At 54.5% G+C, this 22,381-nt stretch overlaps 1 protein-coding gene across 1 annotated transcript; it reads left to right on the top strand.

Moving 5' to 3' along the window:
• Window positions 1-1,683: 1,683 nt before the first annotated feature.
• FBXO42 (F-box protein 42) lies at window positions 1,684-20,647 on the top strand. Its single transcript, XM_028741373.2, has 10 exons — window positions 1,684-2,041; window positions 8,636-8,923; window positions 9,299-9,415; window positions 10,577-10,711; window positions 14,250-14,403; window positions 16,044-16,154; window positions 16,266-16,362; window positions 16,844-16,900; window positions 17,721-17,837; window positions 19,369-20,647. The coding sequence occupies exons 2-10, from the start codon at window positions 8,656-8,658 to the stop codon at window positions 20,512-20,514; spliced, it is 2,202 nt and encodes a 733-aa protein (XP_028597206.2). The 5' UTR covers window positions 1,684-2,041; window positions 8,636-8,655; the 3' UTR covers window positions 20,515-20,647.
• Window positions 20,648-22,381: the final 1,734 nt, after the last annotated feature.

Genomic DNA, 22,381 nt, shown 5'->3' with positions numbered 1-22,381 from the left:
GACAGTCGGCTTCCTGAGACTAGTATCACGAGAGTGGAAGGACAACCCCAAAAGCTTTTATGGAATTGCCAAGAACAAAGGAGCATTCCAGCAGCTGGATCAAGTCCAGTCTCCTGCTCCCCAGACAGTGGCCAACCAGGGACTCCTAGAGCAGGCATAGGCAAACTGCCCTCCAGATGTTTTGGGACTACAGTGGTACCTTGGGCCATTCTTATTAGGGATAAGTAATGAAGAAATTCATAAAAAAGATGTAAATTTATTTATGTATGCCACAACGGCAGCAAGAATTCTCCTGGCTCAAAGGTGGAAACAGCAAGAACTCCCTACATTGGAAGACTGGAGAATTAAGATGGTAGAATTTGTGGAGTTGGCGAAGCTGACGGGGAGAATTAGGAATCGACCCGAAGAAAAATACCAAAAGGACTGGAGCAAATTTATTTATTATTTGAAAGAAAATTGTACTTATATGAAAACGTTTGTAGCATTAACGTGATATGTTCTGTAATGAGGAATTTTGATGCTGATTTATAAACAAAAATATGATTTCTTAAGGCTAATATATGATAAAGAAGTGATCATGAGAATGCGATAGATATGTTAAATGTCATAGGGATGTCAGAAAGAGATGGAAGGAAGTCAAAGCTCATTTTGAGCAAATAATGTAAGTTGCGAATATGTGTATGGAATTAAGATGAAATACAGAAAAAAATCAATAAAAATTATGTTAAAAAACAACAGTGATACCTCAGGTTACATACGCTTCAGGTTACATATGCTTCAGGTTACAGACTCCATTAAACCAGAAATAGTACCTTGGGTTAAGAACTTTGCTTCAGGATGAGAACAGAAATCGTGCAGCGGCAGCATGGTGGCAGCAGGAGGCCCCATTAGCTAAAGTGGTACCTCAGGTTAAGAACAGTTTCAGGTTAAGAACGGACCTCCGAAACGAATTCAGTACTTAACCCGAGATCCCTAACCAACTCCCATGATCCCTAACCAACAGGACCAGTGGTCAGGGATGGTGGGAATTGTAGTCCCAAAACATCTGGAGGGCCGAGTTTGCCTCTGCGTGTCCTAGAGCAGTGTTCCCCAACCTTGGGCCTCCAGCTGTTTTTGGACTACAATTCCTATCATCCTTGACCACTGGTCTTGCTAGCGAGGGATGATGGGAGTTGTAGTCCAAAAACAGCTGGAGGCCCAAGGTTGGGGAACACTGTCCTAGAGCAAAGCGCCAGAAGATCCCTGGTTCAGTCCCCAACTGCATGGGAGAGATCCCTGCATGAAGCCGAGGAGAGTCGCCGCCATTCAGTGGAGGCAGCCCTGAGCTAGGTGGGACAGTTGCCAGACTCAGCAACAAGGCAGCTTCGCGTGTTCCTAGTGGGAAGACCGAAGACGGCGCCTGAGCACAGCCTCCTCCTTCCGGCGGACCTTCCATGCGCAAGAGCAGTCTACCCCGCCGGTGTCTTAAGGAGACTCCCGCATCCCGCTAGCGGCGTCTGGTTGGCTACAGGTTTCTCGGCTGACTCCGCCCCACCTGAGACCCCTCCCCGTCGCCCCACATGGCGTCACAATCCCTCCCAAGATGGCGCGCGCCTGCCGACAAGGGTCCCGTTAGCCCCTCCCCTTCGCCCCATTCCATCCCCCCGCCGGCGCCGCCTTTGCCCTTCCCAACATGGCGGCCGCGTAGCGCCCTTTACGTGGTGGGGGCACGTGACACTCGCTCTTCAACAGGACTTCTCCCTGCCGTTCCGCCGCGGGTCACGTGTCCGGCGGTCTTGCCCCCGCGCGCCTGCGCGTTAGCAACGCTCGTCCCTCTTCGCCACCTCTCCCTCGGCCCCATCCCTTCCCTCCCCCTTTCCTCCTTCCCCGGCCGGGACGGCGGCGGCGGCGGCGGCGGCAAGATGGCGGCAGCGACGGTGGCTGGGAGGGCTCAGGCTCCGCGCGAAGGTGGCTTGGGCTCCTCTGGGCGCCCGCCCAGGCGGCAGGAAAGACTCTGAGGCGGCGGCGGCGGCGAGGAGGAGGAGGAGGAAGCGGCAGCCAGGTGAGGAAGGGGCTCCCGCGACTCCCCCTGCCACACCCTCCCCCCGCACGCGCACCTGAGCACCGGGAGGGAGGGGCGCCCCACCTACCAGGAGGCGACGGGGGGGGGGGAAAGGGCTGAAGAAGCACCTCTAGGGTGACCCCCCCCCCGCCCTCTTATATGTGGAAGGGGACGCAGGTAGGCAGACCCCTCCCTGCAATAGACGCCCGTGGCACCTGCGGGGGGAGATGAGGAAGGAGATGAGGAGTCCCCCCCCCAATCCACGCACGTTGCCTGTTTTCTCCAGAGGGAGGGGGCTTTGCCTGGGCAAATGGGGAGGAGGGTGGGGTTGGCCCGAAGGGGTTCCTGAAGGGAATGGCTCCCCTGGATATCTCCGCCCCCCCCCGCCCCCCAGCGTCAGAGAAATGCCTGGACAGACGTACCTGGGGAGGGGGCTTTTGGGAAAGGGGGGAGCCTCATCAGCTCAATTTCCAGCGATGCCTGAAAAGGGGGTGCAGTTATCAAACAAGGACCCCCTTGTTATCAAGCGAGGACCTGAAAAGGGGGTGCCGTTATCAAGCGAGGGGCGGTGTTGCGGGGTTTCCACGCAGCGAAGGCTGGAGGGCGATGCCAAAAGCTGGAGGCTCTGACTGAGGCTTGGAGGAAGTTCCTTCTGGCCCAGGCAGGGCTGAGGACAGGAGCCGCCTGGCCCCGCTCCTTTGCTCCGTCCTGGGAAGGAGAGTGGCCCCGCCTGAAATGGCAGTGGGGATAGGGACCCCGCCGTGGGACTGGGGCCAGGCCAAGGCAAGGGCCTCCTTGGCTGGGTCTCTCTCTTTAAGGAAGCTGAGCTGCCTGCCCAGCAGGGGAGAGCAAACCAGGGGGTGCCTCCTCTGCCTGCAATGGCGGCTGTGCTGAGCTGCGCCTCTCCTCTCCAGCCCAGAGGGCCCACCCCTCCTGTTTTTGCCCAGGTGGGCTCAGTGTTTTCCTGCTCCGCTGAGGCCCCCAGAGCCTCTTTGCCCAGCAGGATGACACAGGCACTGGCTCCTCTGCCTCAGCGCCTGCTCCTGCTGCTGCCAGAATTTGTCATGTGAAGAAGACAAATTCTCCTTTCACTTTCTTGGCTTTGCTTGTGCTGATCTGATGTGGCAGAAATGGCCCTGCTGCGAGGGGGGGGGCATGTGGGTTGTTATTTTGTGTGGGGGGGGAATGCCTTCCCAGCAGCTATATTGAGGTTTCTCACCGCTGTTACCCATGGGCACTCTTGCCAACTCCTTCTGCGTGGTGGCGGTTTTGAGAGTGGTACCTCCAGAGCAGGGCTTGGCACAGTGGGCCGTTGTTCGTTTGTGTTAAGTGGCATTTTGTGTTAAGTGGTATCAGAGAATATTCTAGATTCTTAGCCAAAGGAGGGGTTGGTTTAAAAAAGCAAAACACTTTAGCCAAGAAATGGAAGTTGCTTGTTCTAAGTGGGAAATACTGAGGAAAGTTCTTGAGCAGCATCTGAATCCAGCACCAGTCCTAACACACCCACTGTGAACAAATCCCCACTCCCTGAACATAACATCAGCTGGGCCCTTGGAAGCCTCTTTAACCAGTCCAGCATCCTGTCTCTCACACTGGCCCAGAGAAGTCACAAAAGCAGGTCATGAGGCCACACTTACTCTGTTGCCCCTTCCTGTTTGCCGGTCCACAAACTGCTCCTGGGGGAAAGAGCCAAGGTGGCTTGTACTCTACATGGCATTTAATGCTCAAGTCAACATGGACAGGACTGGAGCGTAAACTCTGAAAGGAGACTCTGCTTGGGCAGAAATTACTTCAACCAGAGGCTGCGAGGGTCAGGGATGCTCCATGGGCAGGCTACCTCTGCTTCTTGGGGTAAGAGAACTGTATCTCCCACTTTTTGCCAGCTGGTGCAAAGCTCTTTCCGTGCATCCTGGGTGCAAATGTCAACTGTGGGACTTTGCAGTGGGACTTTGATCTCTGTGGGGTGGAGCACACCCTCTCCCAGCCTCACTTTTGGAGCAAACAGGGCTGGTGTTCCTCTGTTGGCTTTCCATGGCCCTCTGAGGGTTGGTCTTGGGTTTCAGCTCCTATCAGCCGCAGCCAATCTTTGTAGCCAATGAGAGTTGTACTACAGGAACTTCAGGGCAGCTCCGTTTCCCTAGAGTCACGGTCCAAGGGCATAAGCCTCATTTTTGGTGCTAAGTGGCTAAAATTCAAATCCACAACTAGCACGTTTTATTTTCACGTTGCAATATTTATATCCTACTTGATTGTAATAAACCTTGATGCCCATGTGAGCAGGGAGGAGAGGAAAGCACCTGCCAAAGAATTTGAGGGGAAGGACACTTGTTTTGCATGCAGGTAGGACAGGGAGAGAGTCCTTCCCAAAACTCTGGGGAGTTATCACTGCCAGTCAGTGCAGTACTCAACTAGGTGAACCTAGGTGACTGCACAGAAGGCAGCTTCCTAGGCTCCCGAGTTTGAACAGGATGCTGCGTCCTCATTGAGGAACCCCAGAGTTCACCTGGAGAGACCCTGATCTGCTTGGCATAAGGGCCTTGAAGACAGTTTGGGGGAGGGGTTCCTACCACAGGGGAAGGGGGACAGACACTTTCCCCTTTGTCTTGTGAGGACAGGCAGCAGGTCATTCTTTGCAGTTCCCATTTATCGAATTTGGAGATTGATAGAGTGTTTTATTTAGAATTATTGCCCCTCTGTCGGTTGTGAAATTTGAGGCAGCAAGTATGATGAAGCACAATGCAGATGCAGAGATATAAATATATAGGAAGCTTTTGCCAGCATCAGTTGCCTGTGGCTCTCACTGTGAAGAGGCAGCCCATAATAGTTCCATCCTGAAAGGGCAACTTGTCTTGACATTTGGGCCCTGAATGGAAACAGAAGGCCTCCCGCTCACTTTCTTTTCCAGGATTTCGGCGCAGGAAGGAGGGAATTGATTAGCCAATGACAGCTGAACAGGAGGGCCGGGAGAGGGGAGAGATGTGGCCCTGCAGGCCTCTCTGTCTGACCCTTGGGACTTTTCCAGGTCCCACTCCTCACTGGCCTCACCTTGCCCCTTCCCCTTGAGTGCTTTTGCCTGGATGGGATATGGTATTGAACTCTGATGGCACCTCACTTCCCAGGGGCATTTGTAGAAAGCAGCCTACGCCACGGAGGCAAAACCCACATTTCTTGCTCTGCCCACTTCTGCCTCTGGCCTTGCCCACCCCCACCCCCACCCCAGAATGTGGTCCCCAGAACAGGGATGTGGCCCTTGGGCTATTCAGCAGAAAATTGTGATCCTTTATGCTTGTGTGTTAATTGAAACTCCTGGAAGGGAAGAGGCTTGGATTTTCTGCCTCTTTAGATATGAGAAGGATGCAGAAGCCATTATTGGGGGGGGCATTCTCCTTTCCACGGGAGGCACTGATGGCCTCTGATGATCCACTTGGTCAGTTGGCTTCTCAGCATCTCTGTTGCACCACTAAAAACCTCTGCAACGGGGCTGCCAGCTGAGCGAAAAGCCCGTTTTTGCAGTGTGGGAGTGGTCTCTAGATCTGTGCCCCCCATTCTTCAGATGTTGTATTGTGTTTTTACTATTTTTTGTTGGGAGCTGCCCAGAGTCCCTGGGGCAAGATGGGTGGCATATTATTATTGTTATCAATAATAATAATAATAATAATAATAATAATAATAATAATAATAATATGTTCCCTCTCCCCTGGGTCTCCTGCCCTCCATGGACCATAGGGTTCTCAACTACCTTGCACCATTGCAGCAACCCTCTAGGGAGGATTTGACTTACCTGCCCAAGGGCCCACTTTCATGGCTCAGCAGAGATTTGAAGGGTCCTGCTCCCCACCACCCCAACCCCATATTGATGGCTGATTTACGGTTATCCATCTGGATTTGAGCAGAGGAGCAGTTTTGTGCAACGGTAAAGCAGGTGACTTGCTGGCTAGGTGTACAGCCTTTAGTTTTGCGGTGAGAAACCCGTAGCCAGTCCTGGGAATGAATCTTCTCTGGTAGGGAAAGGATGAAAGCAAAGCCTGACTTGCATGTGGGAAGACCCTGCAGGGAGCCAGAGAACTTGCCCTAAAAGCAGCAGGGAGCAGAAGCTCTGGCTGGATTGGGTCCCCCCCCCTGCTTTAAGACCTGAGAAGAGCCCCCCTGGCGGGGCTCCGCAGACCTTGGTGACTTTTCCCTGCAGGAGGGCACACAGCACCCCCTCCCTTGAGGTTGTAGCATATCTCTCTCTCCGCAAGGGCCGGCTTCTGCCTTCCGGGGGCCAGAGCAGAGGTCTCTGCGAGAGCCAGCGTTGGACTTTCCTTTCTGCCAGCCATTCCTGGTTTGGGCCGACTTTGAGCAAAATGGGGTGGGTGGGGGGCGTGGACCGAAACCTTTGCAAGCTGTCCCTGCCCCGGCAATTACAACCTCAGGCAGATTCCGAGGCAACAACCGGCAATTAAGAGGGTTGGGTTTCCCCTCTTTCTCCTCCCATGAAGTTCGGGGAACTTGGGCTGGAGGCTGTTGGGCTGCATTGGCTGGGGCGCCTGGGAGAGACGCACAAGCACACCCCAGGCAGGGAAAGGCTCCTGGTGGGAATGGCTGGAGGCTGGGAAGCTTTGCATTTTGAATGCCTGCCAGCCCGCCTAGAGAAAAACCTGTTAATCGTAGAATTGGAGAGTTAGAAATGAATGAACCCCAGGGTCATCGACTCCAACCCCCTGCGACGCAGAAATTGCAACTAAAGCACCCCAGAAAGGTGGCCATCCAACCTCTGCTTAAAAGCCTCCAATGAAGGAGAGTCCACCACCTTCAGGATGCCTCCCTGAGGCTGTGGCAGAAAGCATAACCGGCGAGCAGTGAAGGGAACTATTTCTTACCTGATGGTATAAAGTGCTCTACAGGAAAAATAGTTTGCAAAGTTTGCAGGAAGGCTTTTCACTCTCTCGCACACAGGCTGTGCGATAGACTGTGCGTGCAGCTGGTATGAAGCTCGCAATTCAGAAGCCTAAGAATTTATGCTTAAAAAACCCAAGTTGTTAGTCCTTATGGCTGCAGGTTCACCCTCCAGCAGCTGGTTCAAACATGGCTGCCCCCTCCTGTTCAGGGGGGGGGGCAATTTGGCAACAGGCTCCCAGCACTGACCCATCGTTGCCTCCAGGCTTGGCTTGGCTTCAAATTATTTTGAAAAATACCAAAGAGAAGTCTTAACATCAAATGTGAATCCTTGGAGCTGCCAAACCCATTGTCCTTTCATCTCAAACCTGTGCATCTTCCATTAATGCATTCCTTCAGAGCTATGGGTGTGTGCCTGGGGGGGGGGGAGACCCCACCCAATTCTTTTCCGAGGGAGGGGTCTTGCCCCAGCCTGGAAGGGCTTAAGGGTATGGATGGAGACCAAGGACATAGCCAGGACCCCTCAGGGAGGGTCTTGCTTCATGACATCCTTCTTAGCAAGGAGCATTCAGAAGAGACATACGTTTTATTTAAGCAGGGAGGAATGCAAAGATGTTGAACTCTCTAGCAAATCCTCAAGAGGGGGTCTTATCCTGTGAACCCACAGGTTTGGTAGCTGGAGCGCAAACTATTTTCCGTTTTTATGGGTTAATATCACTATTAAAGCATTTCTACCGCACAGCTTAGCCAGAAAGGCTCCCAGAGTGGTTTATAGAACAATAAGTAAAACAAGGCAGTTCCTGCCCTCAGGCTGACAGTCTGAAAGACATGACACAGAAGGAAAATTGGGTGGGGAAGAAGGAGGAAGAAAAACAAACTTAGGCACCAGTTTTTAAAGTTACAGCTGAAGGAGCCCTTCTCCTCCTCCTCCTCCTCTCTCTGGCCCTTGAGAAGGGCAATGTCTTTCTTTTATCCACTAAGTCGCAGTCATGGGCAGGCTCTCTCCTCTCAACAGTCTCCCCCTTTCTCAGTTGGGGTGTGTGTAGGCATAGCACCCTCCTTTGAGTCCTGCTTTTGGGGGGGGGAGGCTGTCAAGCGTGAGGCTGATGGAAGCTCCCTGAGGCATGCAAGCCACTGATACTGAATGTTTGGAAGCATGGGAAGGGTGAGCTTTGTGGGCTGGTTTGGGAGCCCATCGTAGGCCGGAAGGACCGGCGTGTTTGGCATATATGTGTGTGTGTTGGGGAGGATGCAGAGAGACTCTCCTTTGTGACCCCAGATAGGGTGCATTGGCCAAGACCTGCACCTGAGCCGTGTTGGGTGGAGGTCTCTTGATGCTCCAAGTCTTTTTCCTGCCCCCCAAGGGTCCTGAGCAGGTGCAGGGGACCTGTGGTGGGTGTGTCAGCCAGTCACCCTCTCCAGACCTCTGTGGGTTGTAGGGGTGGCGGCTGTGCCGAGGAAAGGGCAGAACTGCCTGTCGTCTGAGGTGGGGCAGGGCCTTCCCCTCTTCCCCTCTCACACATCTCTCTCGGGGAAGCCAGATCGTAAGAGCAGCAGGCAGGTCGGGAAGCGAGCGAGGGAGACGGCGGCCGCCTCCACTGTCCGCTTGAGGGCGTGCCAGAGAACTGGGGACCTCTGGCTGGGCCAGACTGACAGCCATGGGGTCTGAATAACGTGTGTGGCTTTTCTCTCTCCACCCCCTCCCTTGTTTTGAAGCTGCCACGTGGAATGGTGCCATGGCCAACTCCTCAGACAGCGACGAGGACAGCTTCATGGCCGTGGACCCCCAGGAAGCTGCAGCTGACGGGGCCACCATGGAGCAGGATGAGGGGGAGCCCAGCGCCAGGCCGGAGGAAGAGGGCAAGGGAGGGGCCGCCAGGCTCCGCCGGTCCATGCAGGAGCTGCCGGAAGAAGTGCTGGAGTACATATTGTCCTTCCTCTCGCCCTACCAGGAGCACAAGATGGCAGCCCTGGTTTGCAAACAGTGGTACCGCCTTATCAAAGGTACTTGCGTTTGGTGGGGGAGGACAGCTGGAGTCTCCCCTGATGGCAAGCCAGGCTTCCCCGTAGTTCACAGGCCTCTCCCGAGTTTCTGCTCCCAAAGAGACTCGCCCGGAGAAGCAGCAGAAGCAGGCTGCGCAGAAGGTGTTTGGCCAGGGTTCTCAGTATCCTGCTCAGCCCTTGGTTGGCAGAATCAGAGCCACCTCGCACTGCTTGAAATCTCGAGGGAGCTGCAAGAGGTGCCTGACCTCTGTGGTCAGGGCTGCCCCAATGTGGAGCGCCTTAGGGCTGGAGCCAGCTTGGCCTTGGAGCAGTTACGGGTCTTGGGCGGGAAATTCCCGGCGGTGATGCCTGCCTCGCTCTCTCTTCCTCCTCCAGGTGTGGCCCACCAGTGCTACCACGGCTTCATCAAGGCGGTCCAAGAAGGCAACATCCAGTGGGAGAGCCGCACCTATCCCTACCCTGGGACCCCCATAACCCAGCGCTTCTCACACAGTGAGTCCCTGGCTGGGGAGCTGACTACGGGGCGTAGGGGTGTGTGGCAGAGGCCTGCAGCCCTGGGACCCCTTTCTCAGCTTCCTTGCATGGAAGATTTCAAGTCTGGAGGTGGCCTTGTTTTCAACAGAGAGCAGGGGAGGTGGAAGGTGGGGATTGGGAAATGGGCCGGGGGGGGGGGGAGAGATTCAGCCCTTTGCAGAGCAGCCGTGGGGAAGGGGGAACTTCTGGCTCCTTTGCCTCATGATTATTGCAGGAGCCCCAGTTGACCCACAGGCCCATTCTCCCCAAGACATCTGGTGTGGGGCAGCTAAAGTTGTCGCTGCTCCCTGGAAAGTGTGCTGCCAGCCAGCTGATCGTCAGGGCCCACGGTGGATAAAGGAAAATGCTTCACCTGACCTCTGGGTGGCCCATAAAAACATCCAGAGAGCCCTGCAGCAACAGGATCAGGCCGGAGGGACCCGTCTTGGCCTCCAAACCTTCCTTCCTCCTCGTAGTCATTTGTGGGCAAGCCCTGCTTTCTTTTTGACAACCATCTTTCTCACAAGACAATGGAGTGCACCTCCAGGGGTGACACTGAACTGCTGCGTTAGCACTGAAGTGACCTCCCTGGGACACAAGCCTGGGCAGTGGGCATGGAGGTCCTGGGCTGCCCAGAAGACAAGACCCTGCTCTCAGCCTCACTGAAGTGCTCCAAAGGGAAACAGAGCAATACCTTTGACAATCAGCTGGGCCACAAGAGTTGCTGGAAGGAGGCATCAATTAAGTGTTTTAAGTTTGTTGTTAGCCACCCTGAGCCCCGTTTCCGGGAAGGGCGGGGTATAAATAATAATTTATTATTATTTATGTATACAACACGGGGAGGGGTTCGCCAGCCGTGTCAGTAAATGGGCAGAGGAGAGATGCCTCTGTGGAGCCTGCATGTTCAGAGGCAGTCTACCACTCAAGGACAGTCAGCTTATGGGGGCCGAGTGCTGCTTGTGGGTTTCCTCCAGGCCATAGTAAGGCAAGAGGCTGCTGGGCCAGATGGAGTCCTTTGGGGGCCAGGGGTGGGCTTGGGCCTGGCTCCCGTGTCTCTCCTCCCCCTCTCTCTCAGGGTGGGGCTTGAGCTTGCCAGGCACTCAGGGCTGGCATTCCTTCCTTCTTTCCTGGTCCCTCCAGGCGCCTGTTACTACGATGCCAACCAGTCCATGTATGTCTTTGGCGGCTGCACCCAGAGCAGCTGCAACGCTGCTTTCAACGACCTCTGGAGGCTCGACCTGAACAGCAAAGAGTGGATCCGGCCACTGGCCTCAGGTGAGAGCAGGTGCAAGGTTGGGGTTGGCTGGGAGGAGGCTGCCATCCTGGGGCCACCCAGAGGAGTTCTTGGCCAGAAACCTGGGCTGAAGCGGAGTCAGAGGGGCCCCCTTTTCATCCATGCCTCTTGGTCATGGGATGCAGCTCCTTGAACGCTAAGGAGGAGGGGAGGAGGACATCCAAGGCCCTGTAGACGTTGCTAGACCTCTCCTCCTGAGGAGCAGGGAGGCAGGAGAGGAGGTTTCCACCCTCATTCGCCTGGGGTGGCAGTCGCTGTCTACAGCTCAGGTACAGAGCCAGAAAGAGCCACAGGCTGCATGGCTACAGAGCAAGATGGGGGCAAGGGTGCTCTTGGGCTGCCTCGCTGATGTCTGGAGTGCCTGCCTGCTCCTAGCGCAGGGCCAAGCGTTCCCCATCATACTGGGAGCTCCCCTTTCTGGGGCTTGGGAGAGCCGGATGAGGTGTGCTTCTGCCGGTGGCCCCCACGGCAGCCAGAGGGAGTGTGGGAAATGGGCGATCCTTCCCACAACCCTCAGCTTCACTGATGGTACCAAGAAGTTCCCACAACCACCCGGTTTTTAATAACAACAATGGGGATGGCTTTAACACCTTAAAAAAGAAATTGCTGCAGGAAATTGGGGGAGGCATTTCGTGCAGGGGGTCAAGGACCGAAAGCTCCCCCCCCCCAAAAAAAACCCTCAGGATAGGGTTTTCTTGCCACCGTCCCTCCCGCTGGCTTCTCCATGGATCTTCTGTCGCAAATGTTGCATACAGTCATTTCTTAATTCTTTTCCTTTGCTATTAGAAATTCCTGCTTCAAACGGCAGCTTCTTTCTTCACCTGCCAGGGAGCGTGTTTTGTAAAGAACCAAATCTGATGGGGGGCTGCTGGCTTCTGGGGCACCCCCAGCTGCCCTGCTGACCTTCAGAAGCACCTGCCCCATGGCAAGGGTCTGGCTGCAGCAGCTGGGGCCTTTGGGGCAAGGAGGTGGGGAGGTGGCAAGCATCACCCGTCACCCCCCTTCCTGCCATGGAGTCCCCTTGCAGCTGGGGCTGGGAAGAGTGATGGGAGCCTGCAGGGTGTGGACGTGGGTGGGTGGAGAGGCAGGACTGTGGGGCAGGGTTAGACAGAACTCTAAATGCCCCACGTGCAACCCCTCAGCCTCTTCGATTGGCGGAACACATAACACCAGTTCCACAATTACAGACATACCTCGGAAGTTGAACGGAATCCGTTCCAGAAGTCCGTTTGACTTCTGAAATGTTTGGAAACCAAGGTGCAGCTTCCGATTGGTTCCCAATTGCGCAGGCGCGCCGGAAACAATAGTGGAAGCCATTCCAGACGTTCGTCTTCCAAAAGTTTGAAAACTTCCGGTTTTCAATTGTTCGGGATTAGAACATTCGACTCCCAAGGCGTTCGGGAGCCGAGGCACAACCATAAGAATTCAGTTGTTTAGTGTGTCAGGATCTGCACTTTGGAACTCCCTGCCTGTTGACATCAAGCAGGTGCCTTCACTGTCTTCTTTTCAATGCCTGCTAAAAGCATTACTATCTAGACAAGCCTGTCCAGACGCTTAGAAAGTTGAATTTTGACTTTATATATGTTCTAAAGTACCACTGGTAAGTTTTTGTTGATTTTATTGTTTTATCTCTTTGTAAACCGCTTTGAGGGGTGTTGCAATATGCCATCTACCCAAAGCAAAAAAAAGTGGGAGAGCTGATGGGTGCTAGTGGGGTGTAGATGTTCCAGCAGGTGGCGGGGACATCTAGGCGGGGCCCCCCCACACTCTGGTCTGGATGCTGAAATGCAGCCCAGCTGTGAGTCTCCTCCCTTGCAATGGCAGGAGAGACAAAGCTTGAGTTGGGGAAGGAAAGCCCCCCCCCCCCCAGTAAATTGCCAGGGAGTTGCAGGCGGGGCAACTCAACCCCACAACACCTGCCTGTCAGCCTGTCAGGAAATTAGGGGTTTTGTGCTTCCCCTTTCAAGAGCTGCCTGACGAAAGCATTAATTAACTTGTACAAGGAGCTGCCAGCTCTTCCCTCGACTGCTCCTCCCTCCACAGAAAGGAAGGAGGGAGTTCAATTTGCAGCCAGGCGGCAGGTCCCTCTGCTTCTGGAAAATGGGAGCAAGATATGCAGGCTATTCTCTTTTTTGGGGGGGGTCTGTCGTGACCGCAGGGCCCCCTTGCATCCCCAACACCCCACCCCTTAGAGCAGCACTGCAAAAGGGCTGTGCATCCGGTGTTTCTCCTTTTCATTTCTTAAACCAAACCAAGAAACGGGTTCCTAGTCCTCAAGGGGGCAGATGTGGAACTGGCAAAAAGGGAGGGTCTGTGGGCGGATGTGGCCCTGTCCTGCATGCTCTGTGTTCCTCTTTGTCTTTCTTTGGGTGCAGGCAGAGGAGCAGAAATGCTGCTTTCTCTGAAGTAAAAGCGTAGCCCTTTCACACACACACACAGAAGCTCTCTGCATTCCTGATTCTCTTCCCCCCTCCCCGGCACTTGACAATGAAGTTTCCGCCAGGGAGGGCTATTTTTGTCCCAGCGCTGCACTGCCCTGTCCACTTCCTCTGGAATTCAGGGAGGCTCTCCAGGGAACTGTGGGATCCGCTGAGCCGGGGGGGGGTTGCCATGTGCCAGGCTTTGGATGGTCTAGCTTTAGGGGCCTATTTTTGCAGTCTTGCAGGCGTGAGCTGCAAATAGCCCCATCCCCAATTTTGGTCTTGGATCCTGCTGGCAACTCTGGCCTCTGACTCTCGAGGTCGCCTTGGAAGTGTTGGTGGCACCAAGTTCCCAAGGACGCCTCTGGGTGCCCAGTTACCTTTCCTGCATGTATCTCTCTCCCCCCCCCCCCCCGTTGGGTAGGACTGAAGTATCCCACCCACCAGCCCTGTCTGTTCTCTCCATGAAAGGAGAATCAGAGGCTTTCCTCTCTCCGTGTTGGCTGTCTCGGGGACAGGGAGGAATTATAAAGCTGTAGAAGTGGAAGGGACCCCAAAAGTCATCTATCCCAACCCTCTGCAGTGTAGGAATCACTCTGAACCCAGTGGTTAGGATTCCATGAACTTGCTTAGAATCATTAGGTACCACTTCATAGCAGCAGCTTCTCACAGTAAAAATCAGATTTGATAACAGAAATCACCCGTTACTGGCAGGATAGGTTGCGGCAGGTGGCGTTTCCAGGGGGGCAGAGAGCCCAGCTTCTTTGCTGACATTGGCACTCGGGCAACAGGAAAGGGGCAGCCCCAAGACTCCTCTGCTCTTGCGCAACTTCATTTGCAGACAGGATGCAGGGGCTTCTTCAAAATGGGATCTCCTTGCCTTCTGACCAGGGCTTCCCATTCCACTTTGGAGACAGACAGCGGCTTGTGTCCCGCATTTCTTGCCCAACTTCAGGCAGAGCGGCAAAGTCTGGCCATTGCAAATCGGGTAGTTGCTGGTGGGTCAGGTCCTCGGCTGTCTGCGGCTTTTTCATCTATATTTGTATCCAGGAAGCCCTTTCCTCAGCGAGGTCTGCTTTTCTCTCCCTCCTCCCTGCAGGCTCTTACCCTTCACCCAAGGCGGGGGCCACCCTGGTGGTATACAAAGACTTGCTGGTGCTGTTTGGAGGCTGGACGCGACCCAGCCCTTACCCCCTGCACCAGCCAGAGAGGTTCTTCGACGAAATCCATACCTATTCGCCCTCCAAGAATTGGTAAGAGCTGTTCGGAACAACGGTCTGCCATTCTCAAACCTTCGTTTCAGCTGTATAGAATCGCAGAACTGTAGATTTGGGGTCCCACAGGTCACCTGGTCCTGCGATGCTGGAATCACAGCTAAAGAATTGCTAGCAAGTGCCCAACCAACCTCTGCTTAAATACCTGCAATGAAGGAGAGCTCACGAGTGTCCGATGGAGACCTTCAGAAAGCTCCTCCTGATGTTTAGTCAGAATCTCCTTTCTTGGAACTTGAATCCGTTGGTTCAGGTCTGGAGCAGCAGAAAACAAGCTGCCTCCATTTTCCGTGGGACAGGCCTTCAGATGTTTGGCTGTCTAAAGGGCCATCACACAGATGATGGAGCAAACCTCTCTCCCACCCCTCCTTTTTATTTATTCAGTGATTTGTACACTGCCCAATAACAGCCATCCTGCATTCATTTGATTTTTGATTTTTTCGCTGTGGAAATTGGAGCGTGAGCACGTTAAGAATTTTCATTAACTTTTATCTATATAACCCAGTTAACAAAATAACATTTTGTGGGGCGAGCGCACGAAAGATAAACCGAGCCAAACGAAGGCTAGGGTGGGATGTTACGTGCGCAAGAGAAAGCGATAAAGCTGGTTATCCAGAGATCTGCGATAAGATACAGACAAGTGGGCCCAGCTGTGGGCAGCCTGAGGAAGTACCACCCCCTTGGGCTTTCCCACAAAAAGCACTTGCTGCTTCCAGGAACTCTTCTCGTGGTGAGACTGTTGTGGGTGAGCTGAGCATTTGTGGGCATTTGTGGGACCCCGGGGTGAGAACCTGGAGGCTGAGAAAGAAGGAAGAGTGTGTCCAAAGGAAAATGAATTAATATTGATGTATATTTATCAGCAACTCTGTATTAATGCAACATTTTCATATACAGTGGTGCCTCACAAGACAAAAAGAATCTGTTCCGCGAGTCTCTTCGTCTTGCGGTTTTTTCGTCTTGCGAAGCAAGCCCATTAGCGCTATTAGCGGCTTAGCGGATCAGCTGATAAGCGGCTTAGCGGATCAGCTGTTTAGCGGCTTAGCGGATCAGCTGATAAGCGGCTTAGCGGATCAGCTGATAAGCGGCTTAGCGGATCAGCTGATAAGCGGCTTAGCGGATTAGCTGTTAAGCGGCTTAGCGGATCAGCTGTTAAGCGGCTTAGCGGATCAGCTGATAAGCGGCTTAGCGGATCAGCGGATAAGCCGTTTAGCGGATTAGCTGTTAAGCGGCTTAGCGGATCAGCTGTTAAGCGGCTTAGCGGATCAGCTGATAAGCGGCTTAGCGGCTAGGGAAAAAGGGGGGGGGAACCCTGCAGGAACTCGCAAGTCATTTTCGTCTTGCGAAGCAAGCCCATAGGAAATTCGTTTTGCGAAGCACCTCCAAAACGGAAAACCCTTTCGTCTAGCGGGTTTTCCGTCTTACGAGGCATTCGTCTTGCGGGGCACCACTGTATATTTTTGTAATGTTTTGTTCAAGTTGCCCGTCATTGATTTTTGCACACCACTTGAAGATTTTAAGCAGTATAGAAATTTAAAGATCAAGGGAGGTAGTGTGTGTGTGTGTGCACTGTTTTGTAGCTTCATCTTGCCCCTCTTTCTTCTCCTCCTTCTGCCCCCCTTCAGGTGGAACTGCGTGGTTACCACCCACGGACCCCCTCCCATGGCTGGCCACTCCTCCTGTGTCATCCAGGACAAAATGATTGTCTTTGGGGGGTCCCTCGGATCTCGGCAAATGTAAGTCCGTTTTTCTCCCCTCCCCTCTTCAAATGAAAAACACAATAATGTCCCGCAAGACCACCACCAAAAAGAAGGTGGCTTCCATCTAAGGTTCTCTCTTTCTGGCAGGAGTAATGACGTCTGGATACTGGACCTGGAGCACTGGGCCTGGTCCAAGCCAACCATCTCCGGGCCCACCCCTCATCCGCGAGGAGGCCAATCACAGGTGAGGGTCTCCTTACCCGCCCCCCCCCCAGCATCTCTGCTTGCAGTGAGGCCCACCGGGGGCCAAGGGTGGCGGGACCCCTTCCCTTTCTTCTGCATCCCCTGCCTCATCCACCACCTCCCATCTCCGGTGCCTAAAAGGCCTTGTGCCAAGTTAGCTCCCTGGTCTGCCTAGCTCAGTGCCGCCTCCACTGACTGGCAGCAATGGCTCTGCAGGAAGTCTTTCCCACTCCTGCCTGGAGATACTGCCAGCAGGGATTGAACCAGGGGCTTTCTGGATGCCCTGTGCCATCGGGATACAGCTGCTCCTGACCTTGGGAAGGTCTTGGGTGAGCAGCTGCCAGTGGCAGTAGGCAGAGCTTGGCTTCAGTGGGCCAGGAAGGGGCCTGACTCAACGGAGGGCAGCAGGTGGTTTGCAGGCTCCTGGCCTCTCTGGGCTCCCCAAGACTACATACCCACTTTTCTCTCTCCCTCTCTGCCAGATCGTCATAGATGACAAAACCATCCTGGTCCTCGGAGGCTGTGGGGGCCCAAATGCGGTGAGTAGGCTGTGTTGTGGGGGCTCTTCACTCCCCCTTTTGTTCCCTTTTAAGGCTCCAGTCTACTGTAATAATAATAATAATAATAATAATAATAATAATAATTATTATTATTATTATTTATACCCCGCCCATCTGGCTGGGTTTCCCCAGCCACTCTGGGCAGCTTCCAACAGAACACTAAAATACAATAACCTATAAAACATTCAAAGCTTCCCTAAACAGGGCTGCCTTCAGATGTCTTCTAAAAGTTTGGTAGTTATTTTTCTCTTTGACATCTGGTGTGAGGGTGTTCTACAGGGCGGGTGCCACTACAGAGAAGGCCCTCTGCCTGGTTCCCTGTAACTTGGCTTCTCGCAGTGAGGGAACCGCTAGAAGGCCCTTGGAGCTGGACCTCAGTGTCCGGGCAGAACAATGGAGGGGGAGACGCTCCTGTAGAAGCACCCAGCCAGATTCTGTGGGTGCTGCTTTCCTAGAAGCCACCCAAGACTGGCTTTCTGGCTCTCTGCTCCACTTAGGCAAAGCAAGTGAGTTGCCCTCCTTTCTGCCTGCTGCTTGTCTTTGGTGGGTGGAGGAAGGGGGGGGGTTCTGCAGGAGCAAGATCAGCATCAAAGGGGGGGGGGGATATTGGGCCTGTCTAGCACTATTCCGAAAGAGGTCACCACTGGCTACCTTTTGAAGAGCAAAGGCAGCCCCTCCTCATCTTGGGGGTGTCCCCAGCCGACTCCCTTTGCAGCCCAGAAAGGGGACCCCCTCCTGTGCCCGGCTGACCCTCCTTCCTTTTCTGCCCAACAATGTTGACTTGCCTTCTTGCCCCCAGTTGTTCAAGGACGCCTGGTTGCTGCACATGAGCTCCGACCCTTGGACCTGGCAGCCCCTGAAGGTGGAGAATGAAGAGCAGGGCGCCCCCGAGCTCTGGTGCCATCCGGCTTGCAGGGTGAGCGAGGAGGGGGGTTGTGGGGGGGGAGGAACAGCTGCCAGGGCTGCCTCTTCACCCACAGCTCTTTCAGTGCGGTGGGCTTCCATTAAAAATTCTAAAAGAGGGAGGGAGGGAAATAATGAGACCCCACCTCCCAAGTGGGTTGGTCGGCTAGCTGAGCTGGGATTTGAACTTGCAGCTCTCAAGGCCAATGTGCCTTAGGCATTTGTGGAACATATGTACCAACAGTAGCGGCTCTCAGGGGCTTTCAGGCAAGGGCAATTCCCAGCCCTGCCTGGAGGTGCTGTTAGGGTTGAGTCTCTTCCCCTCCTGTAGCATTCCCAAAGCAAGGAAGGACTGGACTCTGATTAATAAAATACACACGAGGCTTGACCAGCAAGACTCTAGGAGGAGGTGCGTATAATAATCCTCTCCACCCACCGGCCCAGTTCATTTTATTCACAAAAGAACTTTTTACACAGTGTTCATAAGAACCAATCAGATTTCCTCTGAGCATTTAAAAAACCCCACGTGGGACAAAGTCAGATCAGAAGAAATCCTTTTAACTACAAAGACTACTTTGAGCATGTATACATATCTGAACGCGGGACGCGGGTGGCGCTGTGGGTAAAAGCCTCAGCGCCTAGGGCTTGCCGATCGAAAGGTCGGTGGTTCGAATCCCCGCGGCGGGGTGCGCTCCCGCTGCTCGGTCCCAGCGCCTGCCAACCTAGCAGTTCGAAAGCACCTTCGGGTGCAAGTAGATAAATAGGGACCGCTTACTAGCGGGAAGGTAAACGGCGTTCCGTGTGCTGCGCTGGCTCGCCAGATGCAGCTTTCTCACGCTGGCCACGTGACCCGGAAGTGTCTGCGGACAGCGCTGGCCCCCGGCCTCTTGAGTGAGATGGGCGCACAACCCCAGAGTCTGTCAAGACTGGCCCGTACGGGCAGGGGTACCTTTACCTTTACATATCTGAAAGTAAATAAAACAGGACTAGAGGAGTGCATTCAGCAAAACCCTGGAGGTCATAAACAAGCAGTAAAACATGAGAGGAAGGATGGCAAGGAAGATAGGTATCTTTATCACCTTCATGTGAAACTTATTTCCTGGCCCTAAGATTAACAAAACCAAGGAAGGGTACATCAAAGCTACCTATTGACTTGATGGCCTAGGATGCCTGGTGCAGCAACCAGCAACTGGCCTGTGTCCTAGAATGCTTATACGTGCTTGTCAGGTGTAGAGAAAGCAAATGGCAGAGGTGGAGAGGCTTGTGGGATTCGATCAGAAACCATTGTCAAGGAATCAAACCCAGTCCACGCAATGCTTTCATCGTGGACACAATGGCTTGCTTCATTTTTCATAATGCCTCATAGCTATCCCACATGACCCCCACACTCTGGATATTTGCACCCCCCCCCCTTGAGCGGGGCTCAGAGAGAGGAGGAGCTCAGCACCGTCCAGCCCCTGGGAGCCCCTGTCGCGTTTCTCAGCCCCCTTGCTGTGGGCAGCAGAGAGGATGACGCTGTGCCCCCTTGCTTTCTTCTCTTGCAGGTGGGGCAGTGCGTGGTGGTCTTCAGTCAGGCCCCCAGCGGGCGGGCGCCTCTCAGCCCCAGCTTGAACTCCCGCCCATCCCCCATCAGCGCCACCCCGCCGGCCCTGGGTCCCGAGGCGCGGGAATATCGCTCCCAGTCCCCGGTGCGGACGGCGGATGAGGCGCCCTGCGTCAACGGCCGGTGGGGCACCCTGAGGCCCCGGGCACAGCGGCAGACACCCTCTGGCTCCCGGGAAGGGAGCCTCTCGCCGGCAAGGGAGGACAGCTCGCCCATCTTGAACGGCAGCGGGGGCTTGTCGCCCGGCCCCCTGGCCACAGGGGGGGCCTCTCTGGACAGCCCCCTGCAGGCCGCTTCTCCCAGCATCCCTTCCGCCATCAAAGGACACGACCCCAAGGCTGGCCTGCCCCTGGGCCCCCGGCGAGGCTCCCTCCCTGACCAGAAGGACCTGCGGCTGGCGGTGGCTGACTTAACCTGGGAGCCGAAGCCTCCGGCCACTTCCCTGGCCTGCCAACTGGACGCTGCAGAGAACAGGACGGTCAGCCTGGCCTTCAGGAACCCTCCGGAACAGACCAACGGCCTCCATACCCCGCCCCACACGGCCAGCTCCTTGGCGGGCGCCGTCTCCCCTGGTGCCCTGCGGCGGAGTCTGGAGGCGGTGAAAGCCCTCTCGGCCAAGGGACCCCCTACCCTGGCCGTCCTCAGTCCCCCTCTGGTCTCCTCGCCAGCGTCCCCTGGCAGCCAGAGTGGCAGCGCTAGCAGCACGGAGGGGGCGGCGGCAGCAGCCCCCAGCATCCCCCGGCCCGTCTCCAACCAGGGGGATGGCCACGCCTTGCCCCCCATCGCCCGCCGGCTCGGCCACCACCCGCCGCAGTCACTGAACGTGGGCAAGCCCCTGTACCAGAGTGTGAACTGCAAGCCCATGCAGATGTACGTGCTGGACATCCGGGGGGCCCAGGAGCACGGGCGGGTGGCCTGGAAGGTCTTCCACAGCAGCTGTGTGGTAGGGCCCCCCGAGACCAGCCTGCACACCGTGGTGCAGGGCCGGGGGGAGGTCATCATCTTTGGCGGCCTGATGGACAAGAAGCAGAACGTCAAGTACTATCCCAAAACCAATGCCTTGTACTTTGTCCGAGCAAAGAGATAATGCAGCGGCGGAAGCGGCTCCCCCCCTCCCCTCAAGACCCCCTCATCGTCGTCGTCCTCTTCCTCCTCCGTGCTCTGTCAAGCGGGCTGTGAATCTGGGCATCCACCCACCAATAAAAAAAAGATCTAAGCAACTGGAACGAATGCTCTTACCCCTCCAGGTCCCAGCATGAGCCCAGAGTGCCAAAACACACACCTTTTTCCGGGGGGGTGGTGGTTCCAGACTGGAGGGTGGTGAGCAGGCCCTTCAGTGCACATTGTGGCTTTCTCAACATACTTCCAACCCCGTGGCAGTTGTGGAGGGTTGCCAAGGGATTGGGGTGGGCACCATTTTTCTCCCTGCTGTGGGGCTGCAGTGATGCTAGGGAACCACCTTGGATCTTCCCCCTGACCATTATCCTTTTGGAAACTCCCCCCCCCCCCGTTCTTGTTGCTGTAGCCCCCCTGTAAGTTGCTGTCTGATCGATGTGAGTCTCTGGGTGCTGTCCCTTGGAGCAGGGTGGTTGAGATGTTCCTGGCTATGAGGAGCAGCCTGGCAGGGTGTGCTGGTCTATCACAGCAAAAGCAGTCAGCTGCCGGGGTGGGGGGCAGAGTGGCTTAAAGCAGTACCAGCTTATTTTGCAGATGCCACAGGAAGGGCCCCCATTGCCAGCCTTGTGTGTGATGGGAGGGGCCTTTGTCCATGGAGTCCTGCCGCTCCAGCAGGCGCAAGGGAGTTAGCAAGCAAGCAAGCAAACCTGGAGTTCGGACCTAGCCTGTTCCATGGCTCGTGTTGCAGCCTCCCTGCCTGCCTTTCTCCTGCAGCCGCTCCAGTGGAAATGGACTTGCTTTGGCATCAGATTCCCTGCTGGTTCCTAGAGGAAGCACTGACTCCTCCCAGCGGGTAGGGTGGGTGGAGGGGCCCTAGTGGCTGCTGCTCCCCACCAAAGCACGCTTCCACATTGTGAAGGAAGAGGGGCAGGATCCGCACGCAGGCCCCGGGTTCTGCTGTGGTGTGAGGGGCATAGCTGAGCAGGAGCACTAGGATGCCCCCTTGGTCCCTGGCCTTGGCAGGTGCCATTGGCGGGGGGAGTCGGGGACGGCATACTCTTCAACAGCATAAAAAGCGGGACAGGCCCTGGAGTGAGTGGGAGACAGCTCTGTGGCTTGCTGTTGAGCAGAAACTCCCTCTGATGTGATGAAGTATCCCACCCACCAACTGCATTCCAGTTTCTAATTATTGATTCAGCAAATCCTCTCCCTTGATTTTCATTTAATTTTTAACCTTTCTTTTCTTTTTACTTAATCATTACAGCTGAAAACCACTTAATTTCTAAACCAACATCATTCTAACATTCATTAATTTTGCAATGTTTCCTGAGATAGTCCTTAAATTTCTTCCAATCTTCTTCCGTCGTCTCTTTTCCCTGGTCTCGGATTCTGCCAGTCATCTCCGCCAGTCCCATATAGTCTATCACCTTCATCTGCCATTCTTCCAAGGTGGGTAGATCTTGTGTCTTCCAGTACTTTGCGATGAGTATTCTTGCTGCTGTTGTAGCATACATAAAGAATGTTCTATCCTTCTTTGGCACCAATTGGCCGACCATGCCCAGGAGAAAGGCCTATGGTTTCTTCAGGAAGGTATATTTAAATACCTTTTTCATTTCAATATATATCATTTCCCAGAAAGCCTTAATCTTTGGGCATGTCCACCAAAGGTGAAAAAATGTGCCTCCATTTTCTTTACATTTCCAACATTTGTTATCAGACAAGAGGTAAATTTTTGCAAGCTTGACTGGGGTCATGTACCACCTATAAATCATTTTCATAATATTTTCTTTTAAGGCGGGGACGGCATACTCTTCAACAGCATAAAAAGTGGGACAGGC

Source organism: Podarcis muralis, chromosome 7 (genome assembly GCF_964188315.1).
Source record: "Podarcis muralis chromosome 7, rPodMur119.hap1.1, whole genome shotgun sequence".
In the NCBI taxonomy this organism is placed as follows: Eukaryota; Metazoa; Chordata; class Lepidosauria; order Squamata; family Lacertidae; genus Podarcis; species Podarcis muralis.
This window is presented reverse-complemented; position numbering and strand designations above follow the sequence as displayed.

What these genes read in the sequence shown, in the direction of transcription:
- FBXO42 (XM_028741373.2), top strand. Translation starts at nt 8,656, where the DNA reads ATGGCCAACTCCTCAGACAGCGACGAGGACAGCTTCATGGCCGTGGAC. An exon ending in TCCCTCGGATCTCGGCAAAT is followed by an intron (nt 16,155 to 16,265) that starts GTAAGTCCGTTT and finishes TCTTTCTGGCAG; the next exon opens with GAGTAATGACGTCTGGATAC. An exon ending in CGCGAGGAGGCCAATCACAG is followed by an intron (nt 16,363 to 16,843) that starts GTGAGGGTCTCC and finishes CCTCTCTGCCAG; the next exon opens with ATCGTCATAGATGACAAAAC.